At 33.8% G+C, this 19,970-nt stretch overlaps 1 protein-coding gene across 1 annotated transcript in view; it reads right to left on the bottom strand.

Annotated features, from left to right (window-relative positions):
• Window positions 1-8,972: 8,972 nt before the first annotated feature.
• The window catches only part of LOC128233860 (putative nuclease HARBI1), a 36,415-nt gene continuing 25,417 nt past the window's right edge, over window positions 8,973-19,970 (bottom strand). Inside the window, exons 2-5 of the mRNA XM_052947728.1 lie at window positions 12,454-12,566; window positions 11,842-11,953; window positions 11,356-11,452; window positions 8,973-9,920 (exon numbers count right to left, since the gene is read on the bottom strand). Of these exons, the coding sequence (XP_052803688.1) occupies window positions 9,638-9,920; window positions 11,356-11,452; window positions 11,842-11,953; window positions 12,454-12,566 (605 nt within the window). The 3' untranslated portion in view covers window positions 8,973-9,637. The remainder of the gene's footprint in view (window positions 9,921-11,355; window positions 11,453-11,841; window positions 11,954-12,453; window positions 12,567-19,970) is intronic.

The following is a 19,970-nucleotide window of genomic DNA, read 5'->3' as shown; positions in this document are numbered from 1 at the left end:
AGGACCATATGTCTTCCCCAGAACCTGAGTTGGGGTAAATCTACAATGTGCAATATGTAAACAAAAACGAAGACAAGAATTTCGAGCATATTTTGGCAAATTACAAACCATTTAATTTCAAATATAAAAATTCAAATTATCCAATATACTAATCGTTTTTAACCATTCTTTGATCAAGTGCCGTGTTAGATTTCTTCTGATATATTATGAAAATGAAAGCTTTTACCACAAGACATTGATAATTGGATAATAAAAGTGTTGTGTTAAGTTAAACTTTCAATGAATACGAATATAATAGGCCCGTTCTTGAAGACATTTATATGTCAAGATGTATACGAGAAATACATTTGTTTCCAAAAAAACTGAAAATGAACTCGTAAAGCAATAGGCGAGGTGTTACTAATCGATCATCCACATGCTTACAGTTCGTGTATCGCACGCTTTGGTGGCTAAACAAAACCAATTGAAATTTGTTTGACCAGATTGTACGGATTTAGTTAAAAGTAATTTAAGTAAGATTTTGAACCGTGTATTTATGTCAAAACAGAAGTTGTTTAAATTATAAATTCTGAACCCCGTGACCAAACGTTAAGAAAAAATCAAAATAATGGATCTTTGATTGCATCAACACACTATTTGGAGAGACATGAAGATGATTTACTTTTATTTTTGGTAACTTACAATGTTGTTTGGTACATGTTTACTTGAAGTAGTGTTGTGTATTTAAGAAGATGCGACGTTGTTGTCTTAAGTTAAATATCGGTTTGGCATTGCACCTTGCGCATCTGAACAGAGATATCGATAATTGTTTATCCAATGGGTTTGTCGCTGTTACTTCCAATGAATTATTCCCTTCGAAATCTGGAAATATTTTCGTTTCATGTATAACTCAAAAGATAACCCTCTGCTGTAACATTAAGGAAATCAGTATATTTAATACGTAATGGATATTCCGATATTTGATAAAGAAGTTTAAAAACCCCATTTAAACATAATTTTCATACTACCTGTGTTCGGTGTGTGTTATTTAAGCAATATGAGAATCATTTCTATACATATAGGAAAATAGGTAAATCCCCTCCCTTGCGCGTATTATATTAATGTCAACTTGGTTGAGGTAATAAATCCGTCATATACAATTGAGTCGCAATCACAAATGATCTTTTACGTAGATTTCCTTCTCGGATATAAGAAGCAGACTATCAGCATATGTATAAGTGTCTCGTTATCGTGCATTAATGCATTTTAGAGATGATATATTTGTATGGAAAATATTAATGAGTGTTGACGCTCTTTAAAAAAATATTTGTAGTAGTGTGTCTTCCTGTAAGACCAATGTCCTCTCCTTTATTTACATCTACTTTGCTTTATTAGCTTTTTATGTCCAATATGTCTGAAATTACCATGCTTTGCTTTAGTGTTTTACCAGTTTCATATGATATTTTGTTATACTTGATGTTTAATTTTATAGTTGAGTAATACAGGCCCCGATTTCACGAAACTTCTTAAGCTTAACAGGCTTAAGTAGCTTATTTCAATTACCGAAAACACATACTTAAATTGAATTTTGATGAATAAAAAATGGTGTATTGTGATAATCATAAAAATAAGTTATATTTAAAGTGTAAAAACTCTTAAAGAAGTTAATATTACGCAATTTATTAAAACCCCAAAATAATGAGAGTAGCTTAATCCTGTTATTTGGGTCTTAGATATTTCGAGAAATTGGGGCCAGTATATTTGTTCTAGATGTGCATATATGTTGTAATTGCAAGCGGAGAAAACATCCCGCAATTATCACGATTATTTGACAAGGGAGCAGCACTCCTCACTAGAACTCTCCCTGTTTAAGTGTCGCTGTGAAAAACTAGTATACGGTTTGGTTTGCCGGTTAGCGCAGAGTTTGCGCACTCGCTTCTTACCAAGACGCCCCGGGTTCGATTCCCGGCCTGGGCTCATGTAAGTTTGGTTAGTGGTCACCAAGACAAGTTGGATTTCTCCGGGTACTCCGGTTTCCCACACAACACAAGACCACACGCTCGCGTAACTCGTGCCAACGAGAAAGACTGAGAATAAGATATCATAGCTTTCTTCACAATCGTTGTGAAATACATAATGTTTAAACTAAGGCAATACATTATGATTATGCTACTAACTTTAATGCGAGTTAATTTTGATACTGTTATAAAAATATTACAAATATTAACAAGAGCTTTCTATTACAATGTATCTAACAACATATTTGCATCCTCATTACATTGAACAATTTTTCATTCTTGGTTTGTGTTTTTTTTTTCGTTCTTGGCGATGTTATATTATGTTGTTAATAATTTCTTTTATGTTAATTATGTATACTGACATGCTCTTTGTACAAATCTGGAAATATTCATTTAGATACATACGATATCCGAGATTAAACTACGTAAATATATTGAAATATTTTTACGACTTTGTCAGTCGGGAGTTTCAGTTCTTATCTTCTTACTATTTGCAGTTCGTTCTATTGGCCGTATACCTTCTGCCTCTAAATCCCATTCCCTACAAGTTTCAAGTTAACAAATACAATCCATTTGCATTATGATATAAGAAAAGGTAAAACCTTAAAATGTTAGAAAATGATTATTTAGTTTACAAAAGAGAACAAACCCAAAAACAGAAAATAAATAGACTATTTCTGAAATTTAAATTTGATTTCCGTCAAAAATTGATTTAACTAAAACGTCCGCACCCTTGCGAAACTTTGTCCTATATAACATATTTATGTAGTTTTGAAATAAACATGTTTATCGTTCTATGTGATCTGAAATATGATTGTAAAGAGCTCATAATATTGAACACAAATTAAGAATCCGCAATTAAACATCAACGTATGATAAAAATTGGAAAGGAAAACGTAGAGCTGAGGTTTCTGACGTTTCATTAGCGTTGTTGGAGTTGATTTGTCTCCATTCCTACCCACACATATGCAAAACAGCACATCAACGGATTTTATAAGCTTTACGAAATAATTGATCAACTAATCATAAAGGCGCTCTCATTTATCGTTTGTCAGTACCAAATTGCTGGTTATAGGGAGATATAAACATAATAGCCCTCAGTTTAACTGCGTATTTAGACTACGAAAGAGGAAGTGTTAAAGTTTCTTGACCCCCACCGAGATCGGATTTCAAACTCTCTTCGCTGATTCGCTGGTTTCTTTATCCTGGTGTCTTCTAGTTATGCATGCAATTTACTGACTTCTAAAACCTACACTGTCGGAACACGTACATCACTACGCCTTTTACTCGCTTGTTCAAATATATTTTTAATTTGCAGTGCAGATGGGAATAGCTTGATAGTGGAATTAAAATACCATATCAAGTAACGTAACATTGACATTTATAGGACATAGCTGACAATGAGTTTACAAGATTTATAATCTCATTAACAAAATTGAAAAAAATACCCACCTTATTATTGCCCTTAATTGCATTCATAATCTCAACATGAACGAAACACTTGGTAAAGCTTTTGAGAGCTGGAAATTCATTTGTCCTTCAATTCCATTCTTACTTGAACAAACTTTATTAGACTCTCCAAGTCAAAATCACTTATCTATGGCATATCGTGTGAAAATAAAGTTCAGAATGTTAAAAAAGGCCTAATGGAAATCTTCACCCAATTCTTGATGCGTATTAAGCCGCCCAAACTAATTTTTTTTCTATTTAAGCATGAAATATAGACTCGCGTTATCCTACTATCATTCAATCATGGAATTGAACCTCTGGCTAAAAATACAACCATTCAAGTATAAAATTGAGACCGACACAATTCTACTACCACCCGAGCATGGAATTGAGCCTCACTTTATACTACTATCATTCGAGAATGGAATCGAGCATCATGCAATATTTCTACCATTTAAATATGGAATTAAGGCTCACGCTATACTACTACCATTCGAACATGGAATTGAGCCTCACGCAAATCAACTATCATTCGAGTATGGAACTGGACATCTCGTTATTCTGCTTCCAATCATGCATATAATTTAGCATCATACAATTATACTTCCATATACCACTTTCATACAAGCATGGAGTTTGGCCTCAAGTGATACTACTACCTTTCAAGTATTGTATGGAGCCTGACGCTGTACTACTACAAGGCAAGCATGTAATTGAATCTCATGCCATACTAAATCCATTAAAACATAGAAATGGACATGACGTTATACCATATCCATTCAAGCATGCAGACTCATACTATACATACTATTCTCTTTCGAAAATGAACTTAAACCTTATGGAATACTTCTACCATTTAAGCATGGAATAGAGACTCACGCCATATATTACTACCGCCATAGCACGGAATTGCCATACACGCTATACTACTTCCATTAAAGCATGGAATTTAGACTCGCACTACACTTTCATCATTCAATCATGGAATTTAGACGCACTATACCACTTCCATTCATGCATTAAATTGAGACTCACTCTATTCTACTACTGTTCGATTATGGAATTGAGAATTACGCTATACAAATTCAATTCGAGCCTGGAATTGAGACTTACGCTATATTGCTCTTATTCGAGTATAGAGTTTAGCTTCATGTTAAACTACTACCATTCATGCATGGACTTGTTTTTTTGCGCTATAATATAACCATTCAGATATGGAATCGAGCCTCACGGTATTCTATAGCCCTTTAAGTATGAACTTAAGCCACACGCAATAATACTACAATTCAATGCTGGAACTGAACATGATGCTAATCAAATTCCATTCAGGCATGGACTGTAGCCTTACGGTATTCTGCTACCATTCAAATATTGAATCGAACCTCACGCCATATTTCTTCGATTCAAGCATGGAATCAAATCTCATGTTATACTTCTACCGTTTAAGTATGGAATTAAGACCAACACAATGGTACTTCCATTCAAACACGGATTTAACTTTGCGCTATACTTCTATCATTCAAGCATTGAAATGAGCCTCGCATTTCGTTAAAAAGAAAAAAGAAGACGAAAGCCGTTTATAACATGACGTAATTATGAAACTTGGAACTAGCAGCATACTCTCAGCATATGTATAAATGTCTTGTTATCGTGTATAAGTACATTATAGAGTTGATATATTTGTATGGAAAATATTAAAAAGTGTTACCGCACTTTAAACGATGGGTTTTATAGTATTGTGTCTTTCAGTAAAACCATTGTCTTCTTTATTTTACCTCTACATTACTTTTTTTGATTTTTATGTCACAAAAGCGTCTGAAGCAACCATAATGTGTCGAAGTGTTTATGAGTGATACTGATGTGTTTAGAAAAAAAACCCAATACAGTTGCTTATGATGATGTTGTATTAGATGATAAAATTTATATTAAATTTTGCGTATTGCAGTACATTTAATATGGATTCTCTTTTGAAAGAAAACATATCTATTAATTGCAATCAGAGTAAACATCCCTCAATTGTCCCGAAAAATTGACAATGGAGCTGGTAAGAGCAGATCAGCATTTTTCACTAGAATTCTCCCGGTCTAGGCTTTCGCTGTGAAAAATTCACATCTTAATATTTGTGGATGTACTTGTGACAAAGTTGGATTACTTAAAACTGTAGACAATGATATTTTTATCATTTTGTAAATCTCATTTATTATATTAAAAAATGTTGCTGTTGCAAATGCTTAAAGCACTAGGTATCATATATATATATATTTATATATAAACCATGTTACAATGTTTGAAATAAAGTTTGGAAATTAATATTTTTCAGCATTCGAAATGTCATAGACTATCATCCAAGTGCAGCTGATATCTGCAAAGCAAATGCCCCATTAGAGGATGCAGTGGGTGATTGCGAAGTGCCGAGCACATCTGGTTTCGTGCCCTCCAAAGGTATGGGGTTTTTTATATTGCAGTACAAACATTTTAATAAGAAAAGTTGTGTTATCTACTGTTTCATACAAAGTAATTTGTGCGAGTACTTGTATAACTTAGAAACTAAACCCTTTATGCCTAATGAGTTATCAAGTGAGTACTGTAACTTAGTTGTAACTTTTATGTTTATGATCCTTTATAATTATGTTCTTTAAATATGCACTGACTACTACTTCCACTACTACCTTCTATGCATCCATTTGTTCTCTCTGAGTGCAGATGTTGTTTCTTGTGAATCCTTGATGAAAAAATCTTTAGAACCGGTGTTAAATAGGACAAGTCTGCATTTTACATTAATCTTTAATGTTAAATAATGATAATTTGACATCTTCAATATTACAATCTTGTACAACATTTGTATCAACAAAAGTAATTCTAATTTCCAAAAAACCCTGTTTATTAAACTCATACTTTAGCAATGACTTCATTTAAATAATAGATATCCTCCAGTATACTTGTAAAATGTTTGTTGTTCGGGATCAGGTAAAATGTCGAGACGAAAGAGAAAAAGTGATGCTGGGGACCAGCTGTTTCAGCTTGAAGAAAAGAGGTTAACAGCAGAGACAGCAGCATTTTCTGCCCAAGAGCACTATTGGAGAGAGAAGAACAGAAGGGAGGAGGAGTTGCATCTTGTTACACTAAATCTTCGCAAACATCAACTTAAGGAATTTCAATAATTTAAAATAAATCAGATGTATAAATTCATCCAAATTATAAAAATACTAAAGCACTCTTTCTCCAAAATAAGATTTACCATAATATTTAATAATATTGTTTTAAAGATATACCACAATTAATGATACTGTTTAGATATTACAAAAAGGATGAATATATGTCAAATGTTAAGATATTACAAAAAGGATGAATACATGTCAAACATTGGTTCTAAAGAAGGATACCAAGTTTAATTTGAAAGAAATGAGCATAAAACATACTATTTTTACCTTATGAGACTATAGTAGATCACAATAAATCTTTAAGCATTCACTATTCATTTTTTAAAGAAATGAGCTGCTATCAAATACATGGTTAAAATGTTGTAATCACTATTTAATATTTTCCATAAATGCATGATTAAGTAAGTAGTTAATGGTTTCTCAGTCAAAGAATTTGTTTGTTAAATATAAGTATGTACTGATTTTGAATAAGAGTGTTACTTTAATATTACAAAAAGGATAATTAAATGTCAAAATCAATGGTTATTATGAAGAAAACAGAGTTGTATTTGAATGAATGAGAATAAAAAAAAATGGTATTTGTACCTTATGATACAATAGCAGTCATAATTAAATCTTTTAGCACTCACCAATCATTTAAAACAGTGCTTTCTTCTATTTATAAGATACATGGTTACAATCATGTTATTTGGAAAGATATGTTAGTCTGTTGATGCTGTTGTAATACTTTACCTATACTTATAACAGTCATTGAAGTTAGACTTTCGGATGAACAAGCACGAATTCTTATACTTTTGTTTGGCATCAAATTTTTTAACAAGCCCTGCTATATAAATTTATGAATTTGAGCAAGCCAAAAAAAACTATTTTACAAATGCAGGGCTTATGGACTTGTGTTAATTTCGACCACTATTAAAACTGCAATGTATTTAATAATTTACAAAATATGTAACTTGTTTTGAATACTTATTAAATAACTATGCTTTCTTTTTAAAAAATGGAAAGAAAATTTCATCCTCTAATTGCATCCTCTTTTTTCCTGAGCTCTGTTAAATTTGAATGTTAAATGGGATTTTATATTCATGAGCAATTTTAATTAAGGTTCATTTAAGTTTCTTGCAGTGTCATACAGTGATATTCCTAAAATCAACTACTTACGTTAATAATATACGATAATCTAGTAATCTACTAAGTATAATTGTGTTTTACTTCTTGCTAAAAACAAGTCAGTCGTCCTAACATATATTTTGAAATAAGAACTAGATAAGCACAAAGAATTTCCATTGCTACTCGCTCTGAAGTTGTAAAGATACCTTTCGTGAATTTCAAGTATGTGAGTCACTCCTATAAGATAATTGGATCAAAATTTCACAGAGAATATTTATGGGTATGTAATACATCATGAAGCCTACTCATTTTGATGTAAATTTGATGAAGTATATACATTTTGCCTATGATCTTGTTCTATTGTTGTTACTAGTTTTAAATGTACATTTGCACACTTCATAATAGTTGTTGAGTTTGCAATTATTTGATGCAATAGGCCATACCAAGTTGTTACACTTGTTCATACTTAACATTTACTTCAAAAATTACCCGACTTCATTTACCAAAGTCTGACAGATGACAGTTCTTTAAAATAACTCATCTAGAAATTCATGCTGTGTTCAAATCGCTTTTGTGAAATTGTTTATTGTTTATAACAGTTTAAAAAATTATATCAATTGTTGGCCATGATAAACTGATCTATGTATATGTTTCTACATTTTGTTGATATTACTTCAAAGCTTTCTTTACAATTTCGTTCATATCAGAGGGAGGAATTGCATATATAACAACTTTCATGCAAATTTGTGATATCTTATTCTGTGATACTAAATACTGTCATATATGATATGTATATAAATAAGTCTTTTTACAGATGTTGTTTTGTTTTTATTTCTACTCATATACCATTAAGCAATGCATTCTGTATTCCTTGAATAAGTAATAAATAAAAATCCATCTCAAATAGAAGTTAAAAAAGTATGAAGAGTTATGTTTTTTTTTGTCCCATTTCATTTCAGAATGGCTATTTAAATTTTTCTTAAACTATAAAAGAATTAACATATTAAAACTTATTGAAAGACTACAGAATGTGTCATCCATCCACATGTACCTTCTGATCATAGGTCAAATTTTACACAGACTAAAATAGTTTTTTTAAGGCTATTACAACTACATTTATGACTTGCACCATGTTACATGAGTTCAATACTCAGGAGGTAAAATATTCATGACATCATTTTATTTTTGCACATGTTTTATAATGAATACAGTTTTCACTCCATATGTGGCAGAGACAAGAATTAAGTAATGGTTCAAGACAAATGCATAAAACATTTATTTTTTAACTTCAATATAAAAATCTTCAATCAAACTCTGTCAGCAGTGTTATATAACTGTTTTTCCCCAAATTGGCTTGTTCATTCTGTGGGAGTGCAGCTTTAAAGTTTCAATGTAATACATCAAGAATTAGATGAGAAAATGGTGCTATTGGCACCAGCGTGAGAATGATAACATTTCCATATCTACAGAGACAAGCTTTAACTTAACAAGAGATGTTTGTCAAACATTATGACCTTTGTCATGATGACCCCTCAAATCAATATAAATCTTGTACTGGTCAGGCCCAGCCTCCATGTCAAGTGTGATGGCCATAGGTCTAGGCATTGTTGATTAATCACTCGGACAAGCTTTAAAATCCTTAAATTTATTGCCACTGTGACGTTGACCGAATGGCCCCCTAAATCAATAGGGGTCATCTACTGGTCAGACCATATCTTTATGTCAAGTTTGATGACCATACTTCAAGTAATTGACGGACTGACCAACATGTGCAAAGCAATATACTCCTCTTCTTCGAAGGGGGGGCATAAAATATAAAATTCGACTAATAATATAAGATCACTAGTAAGAATAATTTTGAAGGTGCTTGATGTTTTAATACCAGTTTGCATTATTGCAAACAATATAAAACCATACAGATTTTTAAAAATAACGTTGGGCCACAATGTCTCTATATCGAAGTCCATTTTCGTTTGCTGGGATAACATCTGCCTGAGGCTGGTCAATGTCTGTAGCATCGTGCATGTTTGCCATGATGTCTCTATGTTCAATGCCATAGTTATGAAGAAAAACACAGGCTATGATCACTTGGCATGCCATCTCTGGTTCCAAACGAAGACCATACGACAAGCATGGGAATCGTCTTTTCAGCACTCCAAAAGACCTCTCCACTGTTACCCTTGTTCTAACCAGTGCTTCATTATACCTGAAAACATTAAACTGCCTTAAAATGGAAGTTTGACTGCTATAAATAACACACTTATTTATTTTTTCATATACTTCTATGTCTTTTCGTAATAAAGATATAAATCTCAAGTAATTCTGCTGCAGATTAAATGGTACATAATTGATTTTTTGAGAATAACAGAAAAAACTTTGGTTATTGTAGATACCTTTTTCAGAAAATATGATTAGTTTTATATTTCATAACCGATTGCATAAAAATACAGGTATTGACACAAAAAAATAAACAATAGCTGTCACAGAAACAGCGCGCTCTACTATTCCGCCGCTTTTCAGTGTAAAGATTGAAAAGTTTTGGCGAAACATGCATGGATCACTGTTAGATAAGATTTCAATGCAATACACGATGTGCTGAGATATTAACATAAATGTGGTTACATGCAAAATTTTAACCAGATTTTTTAAGTGTAATAATAAAGGGCCATTATTTGCAAAATACAGTTATCTAACTTGGTTATTCAATTAGATTGGGTGGTTGAATACCATTGTATAAAGTCTCAATGCAATACATCAAGTTGTTGCTGAGATATTATCCTATGTGTGCTAACATGCAAGACCTTAACCAGAATTTCTAAGTCGCATAACAAAGGGGTAAAAATTATATAATATGAAAGATAGAGTTATCTTACTTGATTAAATAAGAAGGTTAAATGGTTGGGAGCCTGTGTGTAAAGTTTCAATGCAATACATGATGTATTCGCTGAGGTATTGACTTAAAATTGGTTACATGCAAAACCTTAACCAGAATTTCTAATTTTAATAATAAAGGGCAATTATTCTGCATTAAATGCAAACTAGAGTTATCTAAGTTGATTAATTTAGTAGGTTGGATCATTGAGTACCATTGAATAAAGTCTCAATGCAATACCTCAAGTAGTTGCTGAGATATTAACCTATTGGTGCTTGCACGCAAAACCTTAACCAGAATTTCTAAGTCAAATAATAAAGGCCTATTATTTGCATTAAATGCAAACTATTGTTATCTAACTTGGTTAATAAGGTAGGTTGGATGGTTGAGTAACATTGTATCAAGTCTCAATGCAATACCTCAAGTAGTTGCTGAGAAATTAATCTATGTATGCTTGCACGCAAAACCTTAACCAGAATTTTTAAGTCAAATAATAAAGGCCTATTATTTGCATATCTAGTAAATGCAAACTAGAGTTATCTAACTTGTTTAATTAAGTAGGTTGGATGGTTGAGTATCATTGTATAAAGTCTCAATGCAATACCTCAAGTAGTTGCTGAGATATTTACCTATGTGTGCTTGCACCAAAAACCTTAACCAAGGGGTGACGCCGAAGATTGGGTGAGTAGTATAGCTCTCCTTATTCTTCGAATAGTTGAGCTAAAAATAAGCATTTATAATCTACATAAAAGTAGTGTATGTGAAGTACCTTTCTTGAGGTCCTGTTCTTGGATTCAGGTATGGTGTGAGAAGGTATGGCTTACAGTCATACCCACTGTCTCCCAGTATGTACCCATTATGTTGGCCTACAATACAACATCAAGCAAATTATAACAAATGGTCAGTGTTCTGTTTCCAAGATTGATTTTAAAATATTGCAAATTAATACTGTTATTTCATAATCTATAAATCCACCTTTCGTGTGTGTGTGTGTATATATGTGTGTGTGTGTCTTTAGACCTTGCGTTATGAGGCAGCCAGGGATCGAACCAATGACCTCCCGCTCCATAGGCGGATGCATAACCACTAGGCCACGGAGACAGTTAATCAAGATTGGATAAAAGAAAATTGTCTTAGACAAAATAAAAAAATATTGACCAGACATTTTAATGAACGGCCTAAGTTTATCATATAACATCATAATACCTCTTGAAAAGGTTAGAACGTTAAACAAAACAAAAATCACTCCAGGTACCTTGCTCTAATTCTGAAGCAAGGCGTGACTCTTTGAATATTCTGGAGTCGTGGACACTTCCTGGCCACTTGGCAACAACATTCATAAAACGAAGCTTTGCATCACAAACCATCTGAAATAGTGCACATACAACAGTAGTAAAACTTGTCTTCAAAGCTGCACCCTCAGAAATTGATCTTTTGGTAAACCGTCTTCAAATCTTATAGAGAAAAAATATAATTTGAGGTCAAATATGTAATGCTATGGACAGGTGCCTCACCCGTATGGAAGAAATTTATGAATAATACATGAAAGACCTTAGTACAATAAAACACACTTTGGTTGTCCGGTATGCGACTTGCTTCTCATCTGGTCAACCCTGGCTCGATTTCCCAGCTTGGGTGCATGACTGCATCATGCCAGTGCATCAGTGTGAGATAGATTAGTGGATACCAAGTAAGACAATTGTATTCTCCAGGTACTCCGGACTCCCAAACAACATAAGACCACACTCTCTCATAAAATCCTGCCAGCGAGAATGAATAATATAATGCTTATTAATTAGTTTTAAAATCATGTTAAAATGAATAAGTTTAAACTATAACAAACTCATCACAACTTCCTTCCATGTACCTGTACATTGATCGAATGATACCCTTTCCTGTTTACATAATCGGCTTCAAACTCATGAGGGGCTCGTACACGTACTTGAGTACCGTCTATCAAACCAATGACATTAGGAAATCCTGAAATTTTAGTAGGTTATTTAGAATAACATTATATTTACATCATTTTTATTAATACTTAATAGGTACTGTACATGGTGTGTTTGCGGGATAAGAACCAGCTACCTGTTACACTCTGCTGATTTAATAAAGAGTCATGCTAATGTTTATTCAGTTGTGGATTTGAGTGCATTTTTCCATGTTTCTTTATACTAGAAATAACCACGGAGTGAGCAGTCTGCTTGGTGTGGAGCTCTGATCATAGCAACAATATCAGCTAACCCGTCAGTTGGTTCTTACCCACATACATGCATCACTTTGATAAATACTAATGTACACATCCTTTAGAATTTTTCAGAGTGCTGTCAAGAAATGTGGATGGAATAGTTAACAAGTTATTTACTTTACACCAATTCCGGGGATAGAACATTTACAATGGCATATCAATCTCATTTACTTTCATCTTGAGCAATGTGTTCCAATACAATTAGAAAAGAATAGCATCTAAATGCTAGAAACATGATTGGTTTGTCAGAATAATTGAAATCAAATTGAACAAAATGAAATAAAATGTTTTGCAATCATCACTGGCTAAGTTTTTTAGATGTATACACTACACACGATATTTTTGTGTTTTACAGTTAGCTTAATCGACTAATAAATGATGGAAAAATACTTCCTTAGGTATAAAATGTTAAAAATCGTTCGACAATGTTTGACAGCGTCCGTTTGACAGCGTAAAAATTAAATACAGTATGGATTTTGATAAACGACAGTGCGGATTTAGGCAGGTGCGTGTTTACACAATTACGTCAATGGTATCTGTGTAAAACACATGAGGACACAAGGTTAGCCTAAGGTACAGTACGGATTGTAGTATTGCCAGATAAACGACAGTACGGATTTCAGCAGGTGCTTGGATGGTCTATTTACGTCATAGATATTTGTGTAAATAGAAAAATTTGCCTTTGCAGCAAAGTATTAAGGTTGACAATGTTTATCATAAATTTCTCTTGTCAAAATGAACTCAATTTTGATTGTGTTTTATATAAAATAATAATGTAAGTAGTTGCCACATTTTCCCATGATTATTTTATGAAATAATTAGGGTAAATCAAACAATTAAGAAGTAAAGGAAGATCTACACTGTACTTTATCTTTGATTTAGATTTAGCTAATACAGTATAATTTAGTATTTTAGTACTCCATATAAACAGCTGCTTCTGAGTCTTTAACGGTTTTTGAATAGGCGAAAGTTCCCTATAATCGCATTATTGTGCCTAGTATTTTAGAAGGTGTAAACAAAGGTCCATTGCTTTAATTTTAATACCTATCAATCCTTTATTTATGTTCATCATGAAAAGCATCCAACTTTGACACTGAAATTTAAGACATCCATTACGTTTTGAAGTATTTTGACTGTAAATCATATGACTGTAGCAATCATTGCTTTGGAACACGTTCAAAAGCACTGTAGTTTTTCAAATGACCATATATCTCTATGCTGGTGGTCATAGCTGGGGGACACGTTCTAAAGCATTGTAGTTTAACAGTAAACCATATATCTTTATACTGGTGGTCATAGCTGGGGGACACGTTCTAAAGCACTGTAGTTTATCAAATGACCATATGTCTTTATACTGGTGGTCATAGCTGGGGGACAAGTTCTAAAGCACTGTAGTTTATCAAATGACCATATATCTTTATACTGGTGGTCATAGCTGGGGGACACGTTCTAAAGCACTGTAGTTTATCAAATGACCATATATCTTTATACTGGTGATCGAAGCTGGGGGACACGTTCTAAAGCACTGTAGTTTATCAAATGACCATATATCTTTATACAGGTAGTCATAGCTCGGGGACACGTTCTAAAGCACTGTAGTTTATCAAATCACCATATATCTTTATACTGGTGATCATAGCTGGGGGACACATTTTAAAGCACTGTTGTTTATCAAATGACCATATATCTTTATTCTGGTAGTAATAGCTAGGGGACACGTTCTAAAGCACTGTAGTTTATCAAATGACCATATATCTCTATACTGGTGATCATAGCTGGGGAACACGTTCTAAAGCACTGTAGTTTATCAAATGACCATATATCTTTATACTGGTAGTAATAGCTCGGGGACACGTTCTAAAGCACTGTAGTTTATCAAATGACCATATATCTCTATACTGGTGGTCATAGCTTGGGGACATGTTCTAAAGCACTGTAGTTTATCAAATGACCATATATCTCTATACTGGTGGTCATAGCTGGGGGACAGGTTCTAAAGCACTGTAGTTTATCAAATGACCATATATCTTTATACTGGTGATCATAGCTGGGTACACGTTCTAAAGCACTGTAGTTTATCAGTTGACCATATATCTTTATACTGGTAGTCATAGCTGGGGGACACGTTCTAAAGCACTGTAGTTTATCAAATGACCATATATCTTTATACTGGTGATCATAGCTGGGTGACACGTTCTAAAGCACTGTAGTTTATCAAATGACCATATATCTCTATGCTGGTGGTCATAGCTGGGGAACACGTTCTAAAGCACTGTAGTTTATCAAATGACCATATATCTTTATACTGGTAGTAATAGCTGTGGGACAGGTTCTAAAGCACTGTAGTTTATCAAATGACCACATATCTTTATGCTGGTGATCATAGCTGGGGGACACGTTCTAAAGCACTGTAGTTTATCAAATGACCATATATCTTTATACTGGTGATCATAGCTGGGGGACAGGTTCTAAAGCACTGTAGTTTATCAAATGACCATATATCTCTATACTGGTGGTCATAGCTGGGGAACACGTTCTAAAGCACTGTAGTTTATCAAATCACCATATATCTTTATACAGGTGGTCATAGCTGGGGGACACGTTCTAAAGCACTGTAGTTTATCAAATGACCATATATCTCTATACTGGTGGTCATAGCTGGGAGACACATTCTAAAGCACTGTAGTTTATCAAATGACCATATATCTTTATACAGGTGGTCATAGCTGGGGAACACGTTCTAAAGCACTGTAGTTTATCAAATGACCATATATCTCTATGCTGGTGGTCATAGCTGGGGGACACGTTCTAAAGCACTGTAGTTTATCAAATGACCATATATCTTTATACTGGTAGTCATAGTTAGGGGACACGTTCTAAAGCACTGTAGTTTATCAAATGACCATATATCTCTATACTGGTGGTCATAGCTGGGGGACACGTTCTAAAGCACTGTAGTTTATCAAATGACCATATATCTTTATACTGGTGATCATAGCTGGGTACACGTTCTAAAGCACTGTAGTTTATCAAATGACCATATATCTTTATACTGGTGATCATAGCTGGGTACACGTTCTAAAGCACTGTAGTTTATCAAATGACCATATATCTCTATACTGGTGATCATAGCTGGGGGACAGGTTCTAAAGCACTGTAGTTTATCAAATGACCATATATCTCTATGCTGGTGGTCATAGCTGGGGGACACGTTCTGAAGCACTGTAGTTTATCAAATGACCATATATCTTTATACTGGTAGTCATAGCTGGGAGACACATTCTAAAGCACTGTAGTTTATCAAATGACCATATATCTCTATGCTGGTGGTCATAGCTGGGGGACACGTTCTAAAGCACTGTAGTTTATCAAATGACCATATATCTCTATACTGGTAGTAATAGCTTGGGGACACATAATTTGTTAAGTGTTAAATCATAAGGAAAGGAGTGTTAAAACAAAAATAGCAAAAGCTGGAACCATTTAGCAAAATAATGTTGAAGACCACAATTTCAAACGTGTATTCAAAATTAATTACGGCTCATGTGTTGTTTGATTGGTTGATTGACAATGTATCATGTGATATAATGAATGTTTCCTTAAGGGGCCAACATATCCACCATTTTTGTTAAAGTCCCGGTGGCTGTGTTGACTAGCCGGCTGTTTTTTTTACTGTTTACTTGTTTTTTCCTGGCGTGGGTTTGAACCCAACAAAAACCAAAATAAATTTTTATGCACTGGATTTGTTTCTGCATTATTCATAACATAAAAAAATGATAAAAATAGTTTTTTTCAGATGCATTACCGGGAAAACTAATATTTGGTCCAAAAACAAAAGCGAGTCACTTTTAAGTACTGCATTCAGTTTACTTGGTATATGCCTTCCAGATGCGTAGTCAGGCTTTACTGAATGTTACGCACGAAAGGGGGATGGTGTTGAAGGAGGAATATCCCTGTAGCTGTAGGGGGGCTCCCCAAGGAAAAAAAATGAAATATAGAACTAACATGTTGGGCACTGATGTGTATTTGGAGGGATTTATAGGTTCGGGGCTGCCGACCTTGTAGTAACCAAGTGATTGATTTAGGCTCAGTAAGCTATCCAACACAGAGAAAAAATGCTTACTATAGCTGATCTTCCCTTTATTCTGATATCAATATTTAGCTTAGCCCTTGAATTTGATGCCATTTTTTGCCATATTTATTTTTTCATTTTTCAAATTGATGTTACACACATGCGTAAGTGCATAATGCTGGCTACGCCCCAGCCTTCAATGCTTCATATGAGTAGTTATGGCGGTGACAGCTGATGTGAAGTTCTAAATCTTAAGCAATGCAGTTTATCAACTGATCACCTGGAATCATGACTTGAAATTGGATGTTCACCTGGATACACTTGAGGAGCAAAGAGGTCATGTTATGTTTGGAAAACTATGAAAAAAAAGTTGTTTGATTTGAAGTCTACAGATAAAACTCAGGATCTATACAAGTGTAAGAAATGTGGTTAGAATCAGTAAAGACTTAAAAGAAAGTCTTCACTGGATGTGTTAAGAAATAGGTAAGTTTTGGTTTAATGAAGACATTGAATTAGAGAAAAAAGGTCACATTGGATTAAGAAAGTGATCTACAAGAATAGGTTTATGTGAAGAAAACTACTAGCTCGACAATTGGATTCACCTGAGGAGTTACAAGAACATTGGATTAAGAAGATATACAAAAATAGGTTGGATTATGTGAAGCAACTACTAGTTAAACGGAATTGGATTCACCTGAGGAATTACAAGAAACTATATGATAAAGGTCTTTTTTACTGTGCTTTGAAAAAAGTTCATCTGAAATGGGCCAAAGTTGAAGAGAAGATTGAAAAAATATGAAAGAATTGTGTGGATTTTAGATGACATGATTGAGTCTGTGACAAAAAACACTTCCATTGTTGGTAGTTTTCTATGCTTGGTGAAATTGAGAAATAATTTTTCATACAAGTATGGTTACTTATCTGCATGGAAAAATCAACATAAGCGGAACTTATGTGAACTGTGCCACAAATTAATTCTCCTGAAAGTACACAGTAACTATTATACACTTTTGTTTGCAAATCACCCTAGAATACATAGATCAAGGGTCTGAAGCACAAACCATCCATGTTCAGTTTGCATTGATCTCCCCTTCACCAGGGCTTTAAAGTATGCTTGCAACAACTGCATGGTTACAAAGGGAAATCTTTAAAGAGTTGATCATGACTACCTGGGTTATCTTTTAAAAGTTGATCATTACTACCTGGGATATCTTTGAAGAGGGGATCATGAATATCTGGGATATTTTTTAAGAGTTGATCATGACTACCTGGGATATCTGTGAAGAGGGGATCATGACTACCTGGGATATCTTTTAGAGGTGATCATGAATATCTGGGATATCTTTTAATAGTTGATAATGACTACCTGGGATATCTTTGAAGAGGTGATCATGACTACCTGGGATATCTTTGAAGAGGTGATCATGAATATCTGGGATATTTTTAAAGAGTTGATCATGACTACCTAGGATATCTTTGAAGAGGTGATCATGAATACCTGAGATATTTTTGAAGAGGTGATGATCATGAATATCTGGGATATTTTTAAAGAGTTGATCATGACTACCTAGGATATCTTTAAAGAGGTGTTCATGAATACCTGAGATATCTTTGAAGAGTTGATCATGACTGCCTGGGATATCTTTGTGAAGAGGTGATCATGACTACCTGGGATAGATATCTTTGAAGAGGTGATCATGAATAACTGGGATATCTTTGAAGAGGTGATCATGAATACCTGGGATATCTTTTAAGAGGTGACCATGCATACCTGGGATAACTTGAAAGAGTTTATCGTGACTACCTTTACCTAGGATATCTTTGAAGAGTTCATCATGACTACCTGAAGGTGGTATAAATTAACCATCTGCTTTTTGCAAAATGGAAAAATGATTTTAATCATGCCTTAATACATGTAACAGATACTTTTTCATGCTTCCTGTTGACCTTATAAGGATTGTAGTAATCACTTCATACAAGAAATCAACATTTTTAAATACTTTATTTGAAATCATAGTATGAAAATAAAATAAATCCATTCAAACAAGTGCTGACACAGCAATTTGACAAATGTTCTGGACAGGGTTTACTTTACACAGAAAGCCAATTGTTCAATGTTCTGTTTGCATACATAAAAGCCCATATTAGGGAGAAACATTTACAGATGTGCATCATGATGAACCCACTGGTTCAATGGAATTTTAAAAGTTTGAAGGCAAAAGCTGTTACATTTGAGATGAACAGTTACCTTAAATGGAGCTTTAAGCAAAAATCTTAGCAATACACAATCTAATATAAAAGTAAGGTAAAAAAAGTTCTTAGTTTCAGCTAACTTCTAAAATAAATAGGGTTGGTCAGTATGCTTTTTTTCTAAAAAAAACAAGAGTCTTGCCCATGAGTGCCTATGCTCTAGTGGCATGGCTCATGTGGTTATTTTTGATCCAGAGCATGTATGTATGAGTAATAGCCAACAAACATATTGTTCACGTTTTGTGTTTGAGTTAGCTTAAATGTTGCACATTTAACATCTGAGAACAGAAAGTGTTGTAAGCAGATTAGTTGCATGAACTACTAGTATTCTAATATGTGCCAAGTAAAGGTCATCTGAGGAGAATAAAATTTGCTACAAAACTGTACTATTGGTCAAATTTTCATTTCTGTAGCTTTAAAAGGACAAAATGGATGGTGGCCCCGGCCCAGGGCACATAATTTCAACTGTTTTGCAAGACGGTCTACATATAATGCTCCACAACAAATATCAAAGATATGAGCCTTGTGGTTTGAAACAAGAAGATTTTGAAAATATTTCTTAAAAAACTTGTGACCCCTGGGGGCAGTGCCAGTTTTGACCCTAGGGGCATAATTTGAACAACCATGGTAGCAGACCAATAAAATAATCCTTATTCAAAATAACAAGGGTCTGCATAGTTGTTTCAGACATAAAGATTTTCAAACATTTCCCAATTTAGTATACCAAACCAGTGAACCCAGTGGCGTGGCCAATAATGACCCCAGGGGCCTAATTTGAACAATTTTTCACATGAATTTGTGACTTTACATGTAAACT

This window comes from Mya arenaria, chromosome 5, assembly GCF_026914265.1.
Source record: "Mya arenaria isolate MELC-2E11 chromosome 5, ASM2691426v1".
NCBI classification, from domain to species: domain Eukaryota; kingdom Metazoa; phylum Mollusca; class Bivalvia; order Myida; family Myidae; genus Mya; species Mya arenaria.
This window is presented reverse-complemented; position numbering and strand designations above follow the sequence as displayed.